This window comes from Dermacentor albipictus, chromosome 9 (assembly GCF_038994185.2).
Source record: "Dermacentor albipictus isolate Rhodes 1998 colony chromosome 9, USDA_Dalb.pri_finalv2, whole genome shotgun sequence".
NCBI lineage: Eukaryota > Metazoa > Arthropoda > Arachnida > Ixodida > Ixodidae > Dermacentor > Dermacentor albipictus.
Window position 1 is genome coordinate 17978934 of NC_091829.1, and position 22117 is coordinate 18001050.

At 45.3% G+C, this 22117-nt stretch overlaps 1 protein-coding gene across 1 annotated transcript; it reads left to right on the top strand.

Moving 5' to 3' along the window:
* Positions 1 to 2596: 2596 nt before the first annotated feature.
* LOC135903746 (pancreatic triacylglycerol lipase-like) lies at positions 2597 to 20498 on the top strand. Its single transcript, XM_065434130.2, has 10 exons — positions 2597 to 2801; positions 5668 to 5957; positions 8260 to 8406; positions 9481 to 9589; positions 10748 to 10864; positions 12321 to 12452; positions 14433 to 14684; positions 17479 to 17596; positions 18558 to 18734; positions 20374 to 20498. Exons 1-10 carry the CDS (start codon positions 2687 to 2689, stop codon positions 20465 to 20467), a joined length of 1551 nt encoding a protein of 516 aa, XP_065290202.2. The 5' UTR covers positions 2597 to 2686; the 3' UTR covers positions 20468 to 20498.
* Positions 20499 to 22117: the final 1619 nt, after the last annotated feature.

Here is a 22117-nt window from a genome sequence, read left to right on the forward strand (position 1 = left end):
TGTTGAAAACTTCTAGTGCGTCCTCCCCTGCCAAGCTCGGTAGTACTGCTGTCTTTGCTGCCTTGCTCAGGGGTTTGTCATGCGGCTTTGTTACCGTGAAGTAGAGCTCCAGCATCTGCTTAAATCGTTGCCAATTCTTGCCCATATCACCTGTCATGAGTAGTGGTCCCGGTGGCTTCAGCACATACATGTCTATTCCTGGGTGCGCCCGAGGTCCTGCTCCCGCTGGAAAGTGTTGCACTGGGCGGCCACTTCTGACACCATGTAACGTTCCGTGCGTTGTGGACGTGTGCGAAGCATTGACCAGGCTGACATGGTGAAGGGCGAAAAACTGCCTGCGTACTTTATTGCGCTTGCTTATAAAGGCACGCCAAGAGCAAAGAGGAAAAAGTAAAGAGAAAGGGCACGGCTCGTGCCGAGTAGAAATAATGACGTGGGTTGCACCGGTAAGTGTACTATCAGATCACGATACAGCGATATTAGATCACGTGTGTATCGTGCATGCTCTCGTTTTTTCTAGAAAGAAGGACCCGTTGTGTCAGTTTGTAGGCACGCTCGTAGACGATTGCGGCACATTCTAGAGTTCACCAGTTGACCAGTATTGATTCTGGAATCTGGAATGCCATGGGCATTCCAGATTTCGTCGCATGCAGCAGCAGGCGAGCCTTCCGATGCTCTGTGCTCGCAACTTCTGCGGTTGTGTGGCCTACCGAAGCTTTGCAGGAGCAGCGTCGCCATCTCGTTCCTTCAGCTTGAGACTTAACTTACGCTAACTTACTTAACTGCGCTAACTTACGACCAACACTTGCGCTAGCTCCACGCGAGTCGCGAGCTGACAGAAGGTCCTCTTTCGGAGCTCCTGCACTGCTACAGGCCCAGTCATCTACGAGAACCTGCGGCAGGTCGTGATTTCACGCTACGGCATCGTAGTGGCTGCGCCTCGTTCACGGAACCCTGCCGGCGCTGCCTGGTACATCTCTTCCGGGTTGCGGAACCCAGCACTATACGAACAAATGCCACTGTCACAACCAACGACAACACCAACACCCTTGTCACCATAACACGCCGTTCAACGACACCGTCTTCAGCGTTGTTCCCATCAACGGCTTGAACTCTCGGCTCGCGGCAAAAACCGGCCTTAACTCTAGTTGCCGAGTTGCAAAGCACAAGACAACGCACCTCCTTTTGCACATCTTTCAGTCGTGCTCTGCACTTGGAGGGTGGCCCTGTAGCGGCAAGAATATCGCCTCCAGAGCCGATGCCGAAGATGATGACTGACGTGCAAGTAGCGCGTGAAGAGAACACACTAGTGAGCTCAACCTGAGAGGTTGCGGTATCCCTAGATTCCGCGGCACCATGGCTGGCCGGCCTAAATAAATCGGTGGCTATGGCGGCTGCCTCTTCGCGCCGCCTCCCACAAATGCATGAAAATAATTATATGTCCTTAGATATATCCGGAAACACCACCAACTACATTACAATTTACTTATTCTTTGGACGCCTTGCCAACGGCAAAATTGGTCACACTGTAGGCCAAATCCATACTAGCCCCAGGTGCCATCCACACGACTTCATAGTGGGTGTTTCTCAACATGCTCTGCAACTTTTTCAATACATGCTCTTACATTAGGGCTAGGTAAACAGTGAACTTCAGCATCGAATCTAATAGTAATTCAGGTTGAATAACTTCGAATCGAGTAGTTCGAACAGTATACAGGGTGTCCCACGTAACTTGAAAGAAACATTAAAATTATGCAAATGCCACGTGGCTGGACAGAATCAAGGTAACGTTGTATTGCGTCGCTTGGAGATACTGATATAATTTTTTTCATTCCACCCAATTAGATCATTAGATAACATTATAGTTAGATGAATAGTGTGAATGAGAAAATTGTAGAGCAACATGAAAAGCTCGCGATAGAGCTTTCTGTTGTTCGATACATGCTACATAAACGGGGTTTTCCGAGCATGGAAGAAGCCTGCAACTGACCGCGTGATTGGCCGCTCGCTCGTGAATACACGATAAGCATTAACAGCTGACTTATACGAGTTGTTATAGACAGGCATCAGCATGTTCTGCTTGACATCCTGAAAACCTCCAAGTCTACTTCATCATTATTTTTTCGTTGATGCTGGTACCGTGCAAGTGGAAAGTAGACATCAAGAATATGACAGGTACAAGCTGAGCAGCGAAGTTTTTCTTGCGTGTAATTGTTGAGAGATGCCACACCAAAGCAACGGGTCTTAAACAATGGAAAAATATTTAATCTGAAAAAAAAGACGGAATATATAAGCATGCCAGCAACAAACAAGGAAGGGCGGCTGTAGAAGTTATAAACGAATTTTTTTTTAACGGCACCTGTTTGTACTCAAAGCAACCTGGCTAGCGAGCTGTCAGTTAGCTTTATTGCATTTTCATTGATTTGGTAAAGACTTCTGTAAATGATGGAAAGCTGTCTGACAATCGATGCTGCCAAATATAGGTTGCCATCCATGTGCCTTACGTACAGGTGGATAGCTTTCTTCTATTTTTGTTGTTTTGTCTTCGCTTTCTGCCTCAACGCATATTCTAGTATTTCGAGAGAAAAGATAAAGTTGTGCGAATGCTATAGTTGATTAGTCGTTACAATGACCACCATAAGTTTTACATGAGTGGCATATCGTGTTACAAAGCGTCTCGCGTATTATGACCTGTTATCCGGGTAATGATTTACCTTTCCACGTCATGAGGAATAGCCTTGCCACATTGATAAAGACGCTGTTTTGGACTGTTGCAGCGTCTGCCATCAGTAACAAGTCGAGTAAGTTTTTTTCGTTTTGCTATAGAGTGCATTTATAATAATCACATTTTGGATAATGTTAGGGAATCGAAGGGAAAGAAGGAACATCTATAGAGATAACTGGTGTTTAAGAAAGAGTGCTTACGGCACGAGGTAACACGGCAACAGGCTTGTTTATTTATTTGCTTGAATATTAATTAACTTTGCCGTCGAAATTACACAGGCGTAGCTATTCGCACGTCGAACCAATCTTCGTGGTCTTGCTAACATTTCAAGTATTGACGCGGTAGCGTTAAGCGCCCCCTGTCACACAAAATCTGGAGTCGGCATCCCGCATCGACTGTCGTTAGGGCAGAAATTCCGAGTCATGCAAAACCAACCACGCAAACCCTCCATGTAGCGCAAAAAAGTTACCAAAATAATTGAATTTTTTAAAGTAATATACGTAAAAAAAAACCATAAAGCACGACTTACACACAACCTACAGACATGATAGCGTCGGATTCTAATTTGAATATACAAGAAAACATAATTCTGTTATACGGAAACTGTAACACAGACCCCTTTTACAGCGTTTTTATCATTCATAGACTAGCCACAGCATCCGAGATTTGTGCGCGCCCGCGCGCGCAAATCTCGGAAGCCACGGAACGGCATGCCCGGTTCCTTGCAGCACCTTTAGATGGCGCTCGCCTCTGCTGTATTGCGCCCCACGGAAGAGGCCGCGTTTCTACCAGAAAGCTCGCCTTCGCGCATAGCAGTCGTCACCAGTTTTCCCCGGTAAAAATTACGGTTACATAAGCTGCAGTTGCCGGGAAGTGTGAGAAGCAACCAGGGATCTTTGAATGTAATCGCATTCCACTCTTAAAGGCAAAGCTGAAGCGTCCTCCTAATTTTTGAAACAGTGCAGAAAATAGTGGATAATTAAATACCCAGCGATAAGGAAACTTCTTTCCGGATATTTCTTAAGCATCTTTAACCACGTAGCCCACGAAATTTCCGCTCTGAATCGCATATTTTAGCCATAACCATTTTGTAGAAGCGGCGACCGTGGGCTCTGCCGTTCATCAGTTGCCTACGCGGTTAAAAAAAAGGAAAACGCGAGCAAACAGAAATTGCTCTTCTTGGGATTTGTCTGTGCGCTAAAAATAAACGCCATCTATATATCTTAGCACTGCTTGCCCGATGCTTTCCTGTCAGGTGCACTATGCCACGCTGAAACGTAGGAACGCCATTCGACGTGATTTGCAAGTAGCCTTAGCGCAGCGGTAAAGAAAGCAAATGAAACGAAAGCAAGATAGCTGACGGTTATTGTTTGGTCAAGTTCCCAAGGGCTCAAATTTTTTGTAAAAGCGCATGCATTCTTGGCTAATGCTTGCGTCGTAACAAATGCGTACCGCTTCTCAGACTTACATAACATTGATTTCAGGGGCAAACTGTACCGTCTAGTGTTCAAAACTTGCGTAGACGGTGGTCTATCGGTGCATGGTGTTAAGTCTGCGGCTCCTTTAAAAGGCAGTGTAGTCAGTCTATGCCGATATAACATTCACTACAGGCTCTAGGGGGCGTCGTCAAAATCTATGACGTACATGGCATACTGATGCGGGAACATCAAGGCATCGTTGTCGCCCCTCTTTATTTGTCGCCTATTTCATTTGAGTATTTTAGAGAAGGAACTATCGCTTAAAAATTGACAAATTCTATTTAAGTGTGACCCTTATCGCTATTCATTTCTTCCTCGGAAAACAAGGTAGTGGAATGTTTTTCTGCCAGAAACTGTATACATTATGTCAAGTCATGATTTTTACCACGCTCTGTGTATTTGAATTGAATGTCAATTTGTTTTCGTTGCTTATATCCCGCTTGCTGTAATGCCTCCAAAGGCCCCGCAGCAGGTACCAAAAAAAGAAAAACCTTACCGAGGCATTTCTTGCTGTAACAGGGTCTCCTTTATGTGGGGGGAAGGGTCATTGTATAAGCGTTTTTACTAATTTGGTAACACTTAGCTTGCTCTAAAACACATATTATCAAACGATCCGCTACTCTAAGCTCTTCCTTTCACACCACCGGGTTGTACACAGTGCTGTCCTTCGGCTGAAGATGTCGCTGCGCTTCTTTAGAATTGCTGTGGCGAGTCCATTGAAATGCAGTGACTGCTTTTGTCGAAAGCCGGCGCCGTTACCGATTTCCTCGAGTCGAGGTGGATCGTTGGTTGGAAGAATGTTCCAGAATATGGGGTGTCCATTTCTAGAAACATTATATGCTGTCAACTCTCAGGCATAGAGTTTCTCACTATAACACCTAGAGGGAAATCTGGAGCCACCGTCTATGGGAGTTTCTTAAGGGGCGCTGTGCCGTCATGGGAATTACGGTAGATGTATCTGCGAGGTTCGTGTTGGCTGGTGTTGTAAGAGGCTTCATCTAAAACGTGGATATGGCTGCACAAATAACGCGTTCTTAAAGTAAAATCTTTATAAAATGTTTCCATTCGTGCATATTACATCTTTAATCACCTACAATGCATGACTAAGTAAAGAAAAGCAAGAACAGACGAAAAACTCTTTCAAAGCGAGCACGAATTTTGTCGTCTGTCCTACAACTTTACCGGCCCGCTGATACTTTTTACGTATCATATAACTGTACATTCAATAACAAGTTTTCATAGTTAAACAAAACATGTTTTTGTGTAATAAGAAAGCTAAAACAGCTTTTTACGTGCTGTTTTAGTAGAAAATGGATCATTGTGACAGACGGAATGGTGCTTGCCTAGCCCTCCGAGAACGATGCCAATCCGAAGTCACAATATACCGGCATTCCCATGCATACCACAGCGCAGCAGCGCCAGATTTCCCTCTAGGTAATGTAGTGAGAAACTCTATGCTCTCAGGAACTGGACAGCCCGAGCAGAAGTGCTTCAAGGAGCTCGGATGCTTCAAGATGGCCGGGCCGTTCTTCCACGAGATCTACCGGCCCATCAACTTCTATCCGGAGGAGAGGGAACACATCGATACACGGTTCATCCTCTACTCGCGGGAGAACTCCATGCGCGGCGAGCTCCTAAAGTGGTCCTCGACGCCGGCAGAGGTCGCTAGTTCAACTACTTTCAAGGCCAGCAGGCCGACCAAGGTCCTGATACACGGCTGGGTGGACACGGTGTTCTTCGGCGCTTGGTTGAAGGTAAGGGTGTGTGCGCAAACGTGCCTTACGTTTCAAAAATTATTTTCGAATGGGAAACATTTTCTGGAAAAAAATACGCGTTTCCTATAGCCAATGTATTCCTAATGTTCCTCTGTTTCTAAAGTCTGACAAAATTGAAATAAATTGAATTAAAGAGTTTAACATTCTGAAGTGGGCGACTGAGGATTATTTTTGGCCACCAGGCTTTATTTAAAGTGCACCCTAAGACTGGTACATGAGAGTCGTTGGGTAATATATTGTTGGGCTAATAGCTGGCGACACATAGCTATGAGAAGAAGGGTGCAAATCGACTCACAACCACAGAGGAGGACAGACGAGACGATTGCCATTACCAGATGTACCAGTGAGCGGTGATGCTTGACTTGTCTATCCTTTTCTATGTACAAGTGTCAATTTGCGCCCTTCAAATAGCCGTTAAAAAGTTTTACTTTGACAACAGTTAAAGCTCAAAACTGGATTTGTTTTGTCCGTCCATTCCGTATCGCTGACGACCACCTTTGTCGTCATCGACAACGTAAACGTCAGGCCTCCTCCTCGTCGTTAGTTTCATCATCGCCGTAAGCGAAGAAATGTAGAAAAAATTATGGCCGCCACCGACACTATTTTGTGTATGTGCCACTGAATTCAAGAAACTTCATCGACACCTCCCACACTTCGTAGAATCCAAGCTTTTAACAAACCGACATTATATAGAACGAAAATTAGACTCCCAGGGGGGTTGCCAGTGAGCGTGTGGCTTTTCTGCTTAGCCAAACAATAAATCACTACATATTACCTGCATAAAATATGTCGACTCATGGATCTCTCTAAAGCACACTAATGTGCTTATAAATTCAGCCCACCATTCAACGGCCTCATTACAAGAGTAAAACACCTGAGTTGTAATACATCAGGTGTATTAATACATCAAGAGGGCGGTGATGAGTGCGCATGGTTTCAGAGGTCGCAAAAGGAAGTACAAAAGGAAGCGGACAAGGATGCCATTGTGTGCATCGTGTAGTAGTTGGTCTTGGGAAGATGGAGAAATTCTTTCTCGTCATGGTTGACTGCACAGACAAGGTGTACATGACCATGTTGATGATCAGTCTCACACATAGCACGTGCACAGAATCAGGGACGTGCTAGGAATTAGGCGGTTGGCGGAAAACAAGGTCCAATGCTTCCACGGCATCACAATCATGAAGCATACAAAGTAAACGTGGTGTGAACTGCATTGTCGGGATGAGGTAATTTCAGATAACAAAAGAAATGCACCACGTCAAAAAAATAAAGTATCATAGGGCTATGGACACAAATCTGTGAATTGTTTCATAAACCTGTACATAGGAACTCTGTTAAATGAGTCTGCTTAAATCAGGGGAGTCTGAGCGTGCTGAAGTTCGAGTATGTATTTGTAATGCCATATCGTAATCTGCAACACAATGTATACAAATATTATATAAGGTACAGACGCAAGGCTTTTCCCACTCGCGTTGGTCGCATTCCTGTAGGGGCAGAATGCAAAAACGCTTGCGTAGCGTGCACTTAGCGCACATTTAAATTACCCCAGATGATCAAAATTAAACTGTAGTCCCCCGATAAGGTGTGTTTCATAATCAGACCATGGTTCTTGCATGTAAAAGCCCAGAAGTTAATTTTTCAATGTTTAATACAAGCTTTTGTTCATCGCAAGAAAGTTCCAGAATGATTAACAACATTTCTTTTCTCTAATATCACAAAATGTACAGTTTTCCAATTAAACAGTGTATTTAAATTCATGCAGAGCTATTCAACCACATCCCACCGACCATCGTAACCACAACCATGCATGGGCTTCTTGGCCGCTCCCCTGTAATGGGTGATTACAGCTATTTGAGCAACAAGATAGCTGATAGCAAGCATACAAAATGACAGTCTCTGTTGTGAGAGGATGCTGCTGTTGCGGTAAATTATTTTGGCGCTGAAGGATTCACTGAAGTCTTCTGTTTTATTAATGTATAGGGGGGGCCCGTTGGGACCGCTGAAAAATTCCCGTGGGTTGTATTATACTTAAGAAAATGCAATTTACATCAAACCTCGGAAGGGTCGTTGTGTGATCCCTTTAAGTTTCAGCACCTTTTTTTTTTGGTAGGAATTCGAGGGTGTGTGCTTGCTTATTTGTGAACGTTTTGACTGAAATAAGAGGGGTACGTCATTAAAATCTCGTGCGTAGAGGCCCACACGCAGGTGTAACTCGACTTACTGTGTGGTGCCCACAAACGGCACCTCGTTTTTGCCTGTACTGAGTAAGTGTAATTTCCAGAAAATGACGACGGCCTTTCTCATGGTGGGAGACTTCAACGTCATCATAGTTGACTGGCTAGGCGGCAACGCCCTGCCCTACACTCAGGCGACAGCCAACACGAGGGTGGTCGGCGCCGAGATTGCTCTGCTGGTCAACAAGTTGGAGGTGAATATATATTTCGCAGAATAGTGAATTCCTGGGGTTATTTGGCATGACATATTGGGCAAAGGGCAGTGCTACTGCAGTACGGAAAGGCTACTGGCCCCACCTTTAGCTTTTATTTTCCCGCTTTTTCCAGCCTTTATTCTTATTTTGTCAGCATGTGCGCAATCGTGTTCGCAGTGAAATGATCTTCCAGTAAATCCCAGCAGCAAGTGAGTGGTCCTTCTCGTTCAACTTGTCTTTCTACCTTTCCGTACAATGCTAGCATTCGTCTTTACCCACAACGTAGTTAAGATCCACAGAATATGTATCAGTATGACCCTCAGATTGCATTGATTTGTATGTTTATGCAAATACAAATGAAAATGCAACACGAACCGATTTCACGGATACCGTTATAAGAAGTGCAGTCACCAAAGGCCTAATTGCGCCTTCCTATGGAATCAGGAGTATGGTTTCGGAGACCATGCATGAACCAGAGCGCGATATGCAATAAAAGCCGACTGATGATTCATAACAGGATCGTAATTATTTCGTCCGGCCAATATTAAGCTGAATCAAACCTACTATCAATAAATATGGAGACAGTTTGACTCTATGCCCGTTCACCTTGTGTGAAGGCACCAGGTCTACTGAAAAGGTGCCGAGGGCATAAAATTCAGGTTAATACGGTATACGGTATGGTATGAAAAACGTTATTCAGGTCCTTCAAGTGACGCTAGATTCCTAAGCCGAAGCGGGCCGCTTCCACGTCGGGACTGAAAGGCTTAGCCTCTCGGTCACATCGTGGGCTCGGTGGACTGCCCATGTCTGTTCTTCGAGTTGTGATGACAAATTAAATCATAAAAACACAGATTAAAAAACAAAAAGAGACGACAGGGCGAGCTGTAGTGCGCTCCTCTGTCGTTCTTTTCTGCCCGTCCATGTGTTATGTTGCTGAGATGTTTCATGACATCGAACCAACACGACCAAAAAACCACAATTTTAAAACGATACCACTAGTGGATGCAATTCAGTGGCCACTTACGTTCTTCACTCTCTCTTTCTCCCGCCTGTCCTTCGTTAACCACGTCACAGAAAGCATTTGGGGCGAAGCGGGAAACATTCCACATCCTGGGTCACAGCCTCGGCTCCCACGTGGCCGGATACGCTGGCGAGAGGCTTCCGGGGCTGGGACGGATCACAGGCAAGCTTTGTCGTCGTGTTAATTTTTTTCTCAACCGTTGTCTTGAAATTTGGCAGACACGCTCACGGTGGCATATGGTGACATCGTTGAAAACAGAAAGTCACTGCTGCATCGTGGCAGCACTAATCTTCGAAGCTTGGTGGTCAGCCATGAAACTTGATTGGAAGGTGAAGCAGTGGCAGCAGATGTCCCAAGGCAGTGCAGTGACGACGACAGCCAGTTGGATGGAACGATTAGATCAGTCAAAAGTTTGGGCACATAGGGAAGTTATGAATACGTCCAGACCAGGGAGGTTGTCGCCGGATACCTTAGGGATAAGCTTAGTCCTGCTGGGGGCTTAAAGGGATACTAAAGAATAAAGAATTTCAGTTTTATTGATAAATCACCTAGCGAAATTAAATAAATGAAGTTTGGACATTCATTTTCTGTTCTAATAATCAATGTATTGTCACAAAACTAATGGAAATAGAGCTTTTAAAGGATACTTTATAAGTGTACACATGTTTAGTGTTTGTCATGACTGTCTCTTAGTGATGATGCCACTTGCATGACTAAATTATCTGGTGCAGTAAATGGTGCTCTATTCGAATGTTCTGAAAAGTTCAGCCATTCGGTTTCTGCGAAACCTCTTAACCATTGTATAGTTTGCGCAGTGACATACCCAATGAACACCTTTGTGTGTAATGACTTCTTTCTTTCGACTTAGTTACGCAAGCTCTCATTGATAGCCTACATGCTCAACAAATTTGTCATTGCCTTAAGCATCTTGAAGCTATACTTCTGTACACTGGCCTGACGGCGCACTGAGCGTTGCTCCTCCACCAAATGCAGATTGTTTTCATAGTCCTGTGATCGGATGTCAACTGTCCTTATGTCGTGGGTGTTGTGGCCAGGAAGGAAGAGCGAGATGGCCAGATGAGGAGCCACACGTTTAATGGTCTCTCAGACGTGTTCCATCTCAAGGAGAAGATTAGCACGCGCTGCCAGATCACTAACCACACGCAGTCGCGGGGAACAGTGTCTCCCCGCTTTCACTAAATGACAGCATGTACAACAGCGGGAACGTGTCATATCTTATTGTCCTATAGCATGCGTAAGATCTTCGATGATGGAACACCATTCAGAGTGCCTTAAGGACACGAAATCTGACAATTTCAGGTCTGGATCCATCCGATCCCTACTTCCAGCACATGCCGAAGGAAGTACGCCTGGACCCGACTGACGCTCGGCTGGTCGACGTTCTACACACAGACGGCGCATCGGTGTTCGACATATGTGAGATGAAAAAAACTGCACACCTTTATCTAACTGTGTCTAATCAAACGAAAATATCAGATCAAGTCAGAAAGCTTAATAGTTCCGAAATAGCAAAAACAATTAGACATACACATGACAAAGTTTGTTTTACGCGACACGTTTAGTGAACAAGGGCGAGCTCCAGCCTATTAAACCAAGGCTGGAGGACATCAGTATGGTGGACAGAACCAAGGCCCTTTGTACAAAGGTCGTGTAAACGGGCTTGATGTATAGTGCCAGGGCACGCCCATAGGGCTAGCGCATCAAATTCACATCTCAGATGCTGATGTGGAAGCCTGGGGGCCCGCATGGGTATTACGAGTTCTCATACGGGTCAAATCAGAATCTCAGCCGGCTAAGGCACACTTCATGCTTTGTCGCTAGTGTAATGTGTTTATTATTCTTTACGAACTTCACTTTTAATGATGGTTATGTGTGCTGGAAAATGTGTTGGATTGTGGGGATAAGGTGAAACATGCAGAATAAAGGCTTTGATTACACATTGCCTTGTCTAATACCGTTTGGCTAGTATTTTAGTTACGCTGCCGTCACCAGTTCAAACAACCTTATGCTCGTATTTGAATAACTTTCCACGACTTGATGTGTCGCCTTCTGGATAGATGGATAAATAGATACTTAGAGACTGCCCCTTTGTATCCTGCTGCTGACAGGTGTCAGCTTGTCGTAATCGGAAATTCATGTGACCTAAATTTCTTTCATGCCCGAACAGATCTATTTTAGAATCCTTCTTCTCCAATCCTACATCGTCCTCTAGCTTACCTCTAACCTTTAGATATTATTTTGTGTAATAATATCTTGCGTTTTATCTCTGGGATTGGAAAGCAGCTTCATCCGTCAGCTGAAGTTGTCACGCACTTTACAAGCCCTAGCCTTAGTAGCAATGCTAACTTTATGTTGCTGACAAACCGTATAACCTTACAGCTTTTAAGTTTCTTACACTCGTATATGAAATTGTTTCAGCGTTTGGCATGTGTTTTTTTTATTCTTGTTTTGCCGTTCTCGTCCCTTATTTTTCTTCACTCCTTAAACATACGTATTCGTCGAGTTCCCTGCTCTAGACACACTGTGCCTTGTGTAAGAGGCACGTGATTGACTCCACTCCTATCTCTTTTATCAATACCAGCCACCTTCCCACATGTAGGGTAGCAAACTGGATAGTAAACCCCCTTTTTTTCTCCGCTCATTTGTTCTCACTATACTGAAATGTGCTGGTGCAGAGATATGTTTCTCAAACAACAAGGCGGGAATTGCCTATGAGTGTTATTAAAGCGCAGTTTCTATTTTAGTCGTGGAACGGGGCCTATCTCCAAGCCTACGATTCTAGGCATTGCGTCAGCCAAGGGATCGCTGAAGACTGCGACGGTTTGTCCCCGCAGCATGGTTCCAATCATGTGTCGCAATGTCTCTCCTTCAGACAAAGCCGAAGGGCTGGGCATGTACCAGCCGGCCGGGCACCTTGACTTTTACCCCAACGGCGGCATTAAGATGCCCGGCTGCTCGACGAACTCTCGGATATTGATTACGCTGACCAAGGGTGCCATTGAAGGTCAGCGTGCCAAGTCTGTACTTTTCATCCTCATGTGTGCATGGACCGAGGGTTAGCAAAGGGGGATCCACGTGGGTGGTTGATGGCAGGACTTTTAGCTCATTACCCTTTTAAGAGCTTCTTAGGAAATGATGTATTTACGAGTCTGACTGTCTGTTCAGGTAAAATCATGTTGAGCCGAAGAATTGGATCACTGACCGAGTCATTACTTTGCATTCTGAATAGGTCAGTGTCCAAATATTTCTCCTCTGGCTATGTTGGGAAGTACAAAAAGAATACACCGAGCTATACAGCGGAGTAGCAGGCTAGCGCGCGCAGTGAATCAGTGAGGAGAAGGAGAAAGGTGCTCATTTTCTTCATATTGTCGCCGTTAAAGTGAATGTACACTGTTCAGTACTGCCTCGTATTTTTTTCTTCTATTTTGCTGCGTGCCCCAGGAAAGGCTCATCGGGCCACACCTGGCTTCTCCGAAACTGAAACAACAATGTTCTGACAATGCACTTACCTTTAAAATAACGGCTAGAACGTAACATCACTTGCAGACTCCGACATGGCATTAGTTGCGTGCACTATATTAGCAACTTCTGTGCGAACGTGGTTAGGAGAACCATGTTTCATGCTATCATGGTGCTATATGCCAGTCATCTCCTCCAGTATTCTCAAAGGCGTACTCTCTCCGAGAAGTATTCTTTCTAATACGAAATGCAGAGAAAAGACGGGGAATGCGGGAGATGGCAATTCAAGACGATGAGCAAAACGTGAACAAGGTGAATGCAGGAGCCAACGTTTCGACAAGTGGACTTGCCTTCTTCAAGGCCTTGAAGAAGACAAGTCCATTTGTCGAAACGTTGGCTCCTGCATTCACCTTGTTCACGTTTTGCTCATCGTTCTAATACGAAAGTACTATATGAGAACTTGCAGGTATACATTAAGAAATATTGTTCGCTACTCTTTGAAACGAGGCACCTCCTTACGTATGTTTTCCTCTTACACTTTGAACATAATGGTCGAACTACGATAATGTAACGTCACAGCACACAGTGGAGAAGTAGAAGCGAATGACAGTGTCCCAATCAGCCTTCACTCGACGTGTTATCTCAGTGGCAACCTTCTGCTAAATACAAGGTCGTATTCACAGCCCCCGCGGCTACATTTTAATGTACGTGTAATGTAAAAAGAAAAGACAAAAAGAAAGCTCGCGTAATTCGCTTTGCGCGGACATCAAAAAGATAAAGCCCCAGATGGAACAATTAATCAGGAGCCCTCCATTACGGCGTCCTTTGTAAATGCGCTGCCTTGGAACGTCGAACCTGTGCAAACAACAAGTTGATCGTTCGATCGATCAATCGATTACTCTCGTGCTGCTACTGAGATACTTCGGACTTTGCTAGGAACGAAGGGCGTTATTGATCGTTCGTGTTGCAATACTCGGATCACTGGTAGCCTACACACCACTGTTCTACGTTGTAGCAAACCACCGTACAATCCTACGTCACGCAGTGTACAGTTACAATCTGTCAGAATGTCCTGTGTCTTTTAAGTACCGCAGCAGCGCCTTCATAGCAGATCGCGCTGATGTTCGCGTAGGCCAGCTTCCAGGGATCTTGTTTTCTGTCATTGGGTGCTTGTCCAGCTTGTCTAGGGTTGCTGAGAGGACTACACTGTGTAAAACTAGGAACGTCTTTGCGGTCTGCGTGACAGTGCCCACAGAAACAATTCGTGTGTACGTGCGCGTATGTGGTTAGGTTTTTTTTCCTTCCTTTTTTAAAGAAATCCTTCTCTCTCTCACCTATCGCATCCCCTTGCCCCTCCCCCAGTACAGGGTGGCCAACCGGAGATAATCTCTGGTTAACCTCCCTGTCTTTCCTTTGCCTTTCTCTCTCTCTGTAACAAACCACACGCATGACTACCCTAGTCAGGACAAACCTGTCTAACCTCTTGACTCTGGTGACGCACCGGCGACGACGTGCACATGCACAGCTGCCCGGTCGGTGGTGTGCAACCACGAGCGCGCCATCGATTACTTCCTGGACAGCATCACAGAGCGCGAGTGCACCTCGCTGGCCTTCGCGTGCATCTCGTTCGAGACGTTCCGCAGTGGTCGCTGCTCAGACTGCGGCAACAACGGGCGCCTGTGCGCGCGCATGGGCATGCACGCGGACTCCTGGAGGCCCGTGGACAACACTTCGGTCCAGATGTACCTGCACACCATGGCCGAGGCGCCCTTCTGCGGTAAGCGGCCGTGAGTTGGCGTGTTTGCTCTCCAGCAGACGACGTGCTAGCCCTACACTGAATTGTCGACCGAAATCTCGGATATGTACGTGACTTTAGTTGAACGCAAGAGCGCTAGCGAATTTCCTCTGTGCCAAAAGCATTTCTTAGGGTTTTTTTTTCTGTGTGTGCGTTTACGCTGTCTTTAGGTATCTTGTTGGAGAGTTCGAACGCCTGTTGAAGTGATTAGCAGTAGTCGAACAAGAGAGGTCTCAGGCTGGAGCCATTGTTCTGATAAGAGAACTTTGTCTCGCCAAGCCAGCAACTGCAGTTGTTTCCCTTACAACGGGCAGTTTGCTTCGTGTCGAGTCAACTTGTTGCCCTTGCTTGTCTTCCGGGAAAAAGGACCTCTTGACAAGTGCACTTGTACCCTTGTCTTCACCAGCCTGATATATCCCTCGCTCGACCACTATTGGTCACTTCTTGTGAACATCTGTATTTTTTGTGCCTTGTTTGGTTTTAAAGCGACAGCATTCCTAGGCTACCCCCCCCCCCCTTTTCTTGCATTTTGTACGTTCTTGTCTAGCCATTTATGCGACCTTGATGGTGACCTTGACATGTGCATATATGTACAGATATTAACACTTTTCACGGAGCACTTTGTTCTTGAGAAACGAGATGGCGCTTTCGGCGTTGCACCATGCGTGGCCTCAGCGACAGCGCACGAATACGAAATCATTACCGCTTCTGCCTTGCTTGTGTGCGATCAGCTGTAGGAAACGAAACTGAGTTTTCGCTCATGCTCTCCGCTCCAATTATGCTGTATTGATCACGGGGTTGAAGACGCGTGCAGTAGTCGGCTGCAAGGAATGGAATGAACCTGTGTGGCCAAGTTCGCGGACCGCTGCTCCAACTGTCCGTACGTGTTACCGGCACTTTGAAATGTACGGTTTTCGTCGAGGTTGCAGAAATTTTGTCATCTGCCAGTGTTGTATCGCTAACCTTCAGAGAAACGGCTTCAGCCCCGGAACGTCGGCAAGAGTGAGTACCGCTTGTTAAACAATAACAAAGGAAGTCGCGCCGCTTCCTGTCATAGTAACTTTCGCGCAGAGTGTCTACACATCTACCCCAACTGGCACGGAAACCAAGGCCGGCTTCATCGCCAACATGTCAAGAATAAGTGAATGGGCGCACACTTGAATGTATGCGCACTATATGCGCACAATGTATGGTCGAAGCTAAATGTTTCGTGACGGTCCACAAGAGTAAGTGAGTTACTGCAGATAATACATCTTTGCTACAAGGTATTACAATGTACAATATAGCTACGTTTCATGCCTTGTGCGCAGAAGTAAGAAATATATCGGAACGGAACATGAGCGATTGGGCAGAAGATAATCCGATAGTGACTGCTCCGATGGACTTCATTGAGTAAGAAACGTGACAAGCGCTGCTTCAAAAATATTTGTCAAATACAGAATGATGAGCAAAACACACTGATCCTGATTCAATTCATGAGCGGAAAGTTTGGATAGCTTGGAATACGTATTTAGCCTCGCTTTTAGAACAATCACGATATACGCTTCTCGCGCCGTTTGGACAGCTTAATCAGCTCCGAAAGCTCTATTGCATGCTCTCCGAAGTTGAGGTCAAAGTTTCGCCTCATTCGTCCAGCCACCGCCTACGACGTCCCCCGAAACAAAGGTTTGCTAAGCCGGACCGCCGTCATACGCATCCATGGTAAGCAAGGAGGCAACGGAGGCAGTTGAGGCAAGCAATGGACGCGTCACCACATGGTCAAACATGGCAGCACCCATGGGATCTTTATGCAAAAAAAAAGTGAGGCGTGCAGACAGGACACAAGAGTAGAGAAGTGGACGACACGAACGCCGACTATCAACTGAAGGGAGCACTGAGGCGAAAAATGAAAGAAGACACAAAACTCATCTGCGCATGCTCAGGAATGGTAACACCACGTGTCGATCGGGTACACGTGCTGGTCTACGTGAGAGATAACTGTTAAGGCACTTAATCTCTTCCTTATGTAAAGTAATCGAAGGCTGACTCACGCACGCACTTCCACCATTATAGATATGCCATGCCTCTACCATAAGACGCGTATCTTCATTCTTATGCCTGTACAATATCGCGCATTCATCTAACTCTGGCGTGCAGTTACAATATCGGCAATGTAGCGAAAGATTAGAAGGCGATCCACCAGTTAACGACCTTTTATGTTCCATTAACCTCTGATTGATACACCTCAGAGTACTAGAAATGAAGCTTAGAACGACAGAAAGCTGAGCTAGTTGGTAAGGATTCATTATGCAAAAAAGAAGTGAGGCGTGAAGACAGGACACAAGAGTAGAGATGTCCGCAATAGAGATTAGTAAGGGGCGATTGGAGGATTGGTGGAAGAAAAGTATGGAAACGACAAAAAACGGAGACGTACAAAAGCACAGTTCGCAATAGGGGATCAGAAAAATTGGTTGTGGTAGTTCACTGAGTTTTTTTGTTGTTTTTCAACCTAGGTAGGACATTAGGCAGTATAATAACAAGAGCTTGGTGGCGCAACCCACTGCCCCGTTCCAAAGGGGCGCTCATAACATCCATCCACACGCTGCAAGACGCGGGCTCATACATGACGTGTTTTAGCAGGGACAGTACGGGGTACGTTTCTTGCACGTGTGCGTGACAATACGTTGCTTGAACGCTAATAGTATTAACGTCAACAGTCATGGTGAGATGGATAGTGTCAGGAGTTTTTTTTAGCTTTGTGTCGAGTGACGCAGCCCTATAATTTGATTTGGTGCAGCATTCCCCTTCTTCGTGAACATCGTGTTGTGGAGAACAGAGCAAATCTTTGCCACTGGGTACTTCGTCCTCATCTTGGATGGTACCAGGGGAAGAGCCGTGATCAAGATTAATAAGGAGTACGTATAGACAATATTATTTTCAAATCATGTTTGCTTTTGCATGAATAATCGGCTGTTACATTAATAACTTGAGGCCTTCTCACATTAACGTATCTAAAAAAAATTTTGCCCTTCTCGCTAAGTTCGTACGAAGTCTGCCGGCATTGCTGCACACGATGCATGCTTCTTGCCCATGCTTTATAAAACAGACAAGTGCAGTGCCAACAACTGGTAACAAATGGACCAGACCTCCAGGTGGTGGTGGTGGTGGCCGTATTGGTGGTTGTGTTGACACAGGTGGAGTGAGCCTGGCATACTTGACCTATATTTGCCAAGGCAGCGTTTCTCTTTCCGTGTCACGAAAATGTGGCACCCTGAGTCTACCAACCTCACAGAAATCTCAGCAGTATGCGCGACACTTCTGTGCACGCTATTTGCAGTCCTCTAGGATTGAAAAAAAGAAAGAAAATCTAATTTCATGCACTCACCTGAGGATGCACTTTTATTCTCGCGTTTTCCACACCTCCGTGCGGAATTTTAACATGCAGTATCCTGCAGTTAAGCTGAAAGAGCGATTTATGGTTGCCTCGTTGAATGGCACAAGGTTGAGTGCACTGTTTGCGCCGATTTTGCATGACTAACCGCCGTTCCATAGCCAATTGCACTCTGTATGCTATCTGTAACTTTTAAGGCTGGGCGATCTGACATAGCATACTTGCTGACAGGCAGAGCAATAACCGCAGTTTTCGTTTCTTTCTTCCGGTTCTTGTTTTTCCAGTATCGCACAGGCTTGAAAAATGAATTATTCCCCTTGCACGCTAACTTTCAGTATTTGTACGTGCTTCTTCTTTTGGGGTTGTGTGTGGTTACTGAGCTTTCTGTCGGCAAGTACTTCTTCTCTCCTTCGCCTTGTGTATGTCGCACTGTTTCCCACGACGCTGCACCTGATCGCAGACCATCTTGCCTTATGTGCGCACAGGCCGCTGCGACTCTTCGGTGCCGTGAAGAACGAGTTCGTCGTGAAGACCGATACCTACATCGGCGATCTGCAAGCGGCCTCCTTCCGCTACACTAGCAGCCGTTTCTTTTTCTTTCGCAGCAACATGCTGCTCAGGCATGTCGAGGTGTTGCCGATGAACGAACCCGTGAGAACGCAGTGAGTATACGCGTGTTTGGAGCGCCGCTAATTAACAAACCCTCAATTGGCTGGTTCTGGTATCGCATCGCGGTTCCATATACGAGGTTGCGACTCACGATAGCGGGGTTCACGCTCCGAACATCCGAAGCATGAGTGTACGCGTGTTGTGTGCCATCCGTGTAGGTGTGAGCACCGTCGCTCGATAGAAAAGAATTCGGTGCGGGCGAATAGCGGCACCACAATAAAAATATGTACCGTATTTACTCGAGAAAAGGTTGATCATGAATGTAGGTCTACATATGACTAGCATCCAAAAAGTGCAAATATAGGCAGCAAGAGAGGGACAAACATAAACAACCAAATAGATGAGCAACATTCAAGTTTAAACAAAAAAATCATCCAGCGGAAGAGAGCAAATGGCACCAGACACCGTGTTTCAATATTCACTGGTTAAAGGGGAAAAAACTGTATTCAAACGCATCAGTTTATGATTTATAGGGTACAATACTAAGATGGGGATACCCTCTACATGAGGGAAGTTTCGCAAATTTTATGTGTGTACTTAGGGAACGAGAGATCGACTGCCACATTTTGCTAGTGAATGCCCCGAACTGCATTGAATGCCCAAGCGCCCCAACCGCCCCAAACGAGTGAATGCCCCGACCGCCAAAGAAGTCGTCCTCTTCGGATGCGCAACATCTTTTAAAGCCCGTCTGCGCTTTAAATTTTTGATCTTTATTCTTTTAATATTCAGACGGGCTTTATGGAGAGTACGCGACGGAGAAACTTAGTTGGCTTGGTAATTTCGATAGCCTTGTTCACAAATATTGGTTGATATTCTTTCTTTATGAATATAGGTCGATATCTCATTTTCGGTAACATTTCCGAAAAAAAGAAAAGATCGACTGTATTCGAACAAATATGGTACTCTTATGGTAAAAGAACGAGAGAGAGAGAGAGAGCGATGCAAGCTATAATAAAAAGCCGTAGATGTCTCCTTGCTTGACATGCTACTGCAGGTTCTCTGTAATAGTTATAGCACACAGTCATCACGTAAACACACAGCAGCTCGTACACTCGCAGACATGCACATACTACCCAATAACGCTCTTCGCAAACATTTGTATGATGTACACCGAGTATAAGGCTTGCGCTAACATTCTTTTTACATCAAAAGGAACTCATCTCCGTGCGATTAAATGTCCGTAAATTTGGCCTGCTCCTTCAGTTTTCTCGTGCGGGCATGAAACTTTGAACAGTGCACTTGTAGAACTCACGTTAACAAGTTGCAGTCTTGAGAAACCAAAAGTTTGCCATAGTCTCTGACACACCGTTGAATTCGCTAGAACCAGGAATTGCATTGTAAGTTCATGACGGATGTCTCTCTTGAGCACGAAGATAGAGAAATCCAAACACTTGTAAAAAAAAAGTGAGACCGTGCTTTGGGACGTTTCACCCTAATGGCCAGGGTTTGTTGTTTAATTTAATTTAATTTCATTTCATTTTTTTATTTTCCCGAGAAAAATAGACATTTCTGGTAAGGGTACCCGGGCAAAAAACTGTATTTTGACAGCTTGACTGGGCCCGGGCAACCTGGAAACTTTTTGCAGTGGTGACATTCAGAAGATCAAACAGACTGTTACTTTCTTTTTCCCAGTGAAAGGAGGAGCAAGATGAAAACGTTTTGCTACTACAATAAAACGGGGATACCTTCTGGCGAAGAAGTGAAGCTGACTCCTTGCAAACTTTAATTAAAGGAATAAAGATCAAGTTATTGTGGCTGCAAAACACCACTGCTCACTTGTTCGACTGTCAATAGCCGGTTATGTAGTGAAATTTTTCCAACAGTAGCCGGCGGCGTCTGTATCAATAGTGCGCTAGTACGGCTCTAGTCTCGCATGTGGCACTACGCCTACACTGCTCGTGTCACCTTAACTGGTCAATGGTGGAGGTAACCAAGGTACAATAAAACATTGCCGAGACAGAAAAAAAACAAAACAGGGAAGACGTGGGGAGGAGGTGGTCATGGGCATAGGTATCTCTACGAGATAAAACACGTATACCGTCTACTTTATTTGAGTAGTTCCGTGCAGTAGGACCAAGGACACGAGTACTGCAAACGCAGATGTTTGCGCGGGAAACAAAACGCCGGAGGACAACAAAAATACACGGAAGGATGGACCTCCGGATGTATTTGTCCTCCTTATTGGTTGAGGCGCCTGTATCTGTGAGAGTACTACACACTGCTGTAGCTCGGTGGCTATGGAATCGCGCTGCAGGCTGCAGCTACCACACTCTGATAGGAGCGAAATGTCAAAACGCTCGTGTACTTAGATTTAGGTGCACGTTAACATCCCCAGGGAGTCTAAATATAACACAGAGTCTCCTTCTACGGCATACCTCACAATGAAGTCGACGTTCCGGAAGCTGAAATCCCAGAATTCCATTCAAGCTTTAAACACAAACGGAAATTTTGCGTTCGTGGCCTTTAGTTATATTTTTCAGTTACGTAAATTGACCTGCATTCGGCATATATAAATTTTACTTTTTAAGTGCACACAACGGTAAATTTGTACGTGTTTTAGTGAAGTATCCACTTATCTGGAACAGTGTTCCGCATACCTCTACCTGTTACCCGGAACCGGCACATATAGCTGGAACTATGTTTAAGTATGTAGGACCACGTTGCGCATACCTAAACATAATTCCTGGTAGAGGTGCGTAAAGCTACGCTCCGGATAACTTGTAGAGGTATGCGGAGCGCTGTGCCACATAAGCGAATATTTTACTGGATCCACAGATTTACGGTTATGTGTACTTAAAAAGTAATGTTCCTATGTATGTAAAGCAGTTCTATTTAGGTACGTGGAAACTGCATTGAGAGTGTCGTGCTGTGTCGACCATTTGGAAAAGAGCGCGATGGGCACTGAGACTTGGCTGAGACAGGCACTTGGTGACAACGCTGCAATAAGCTGCAGTTAGCGAAGCATGAGACATCAGCAGGCGTTTGCAACAATCCAAAAAGCAACCATTTCTGCCTCAACGTTCGCACCGGCCCCCACCTTGTGGGTTTACCCCGAATTCATTTGGCTATCGTTTAAATGTAACTCAACTTTATTCTCATCATCAATTCGGACTCGTTTTAATGAATTGTTGTCAGGATGAATTAGGTTAGTGGCCGATTGCGTTACTTTTCAAATGAGGTCACCTCATTTTTTATTTAGCGTGATACTTCCTTTTTACCATCTTACGAAAGGTATGTCAAACGGCATAGGGGGCGCGTTTTATAATTTTATTTTTATCCTACTGCATTAATCTATTCAGTTTTGACCTCTCAGTCTTTTTCTATAGCATATACCGTGTTGAGGGGTAAATTAGGCTGTGATATCACCAGTCAGGCG

Coding starts and splice junctions, on each gene's coding strand:
- LOC135903746 (XM_065434130.2), top strand. CDS start 2,687: ATGACCTGTTATCCGGGTAATGATTTACCTTTCCACGTCATGAGGAAT. Junction 14,685..17,478: donor GGCCGAGGCGCCCTTCTGCG/GTAAGCGGCCGT, acceptor GATTTGGTGCAG/CATTCCCCTTCTTCGTGAAC. Junction 18,735..20,373: donor AACGAACCCGTGAGAACGCA/GTGAGTATACGC, acceptor TCTTTTTCCCAG/TGAAAGGAGGAGCAAGATGA.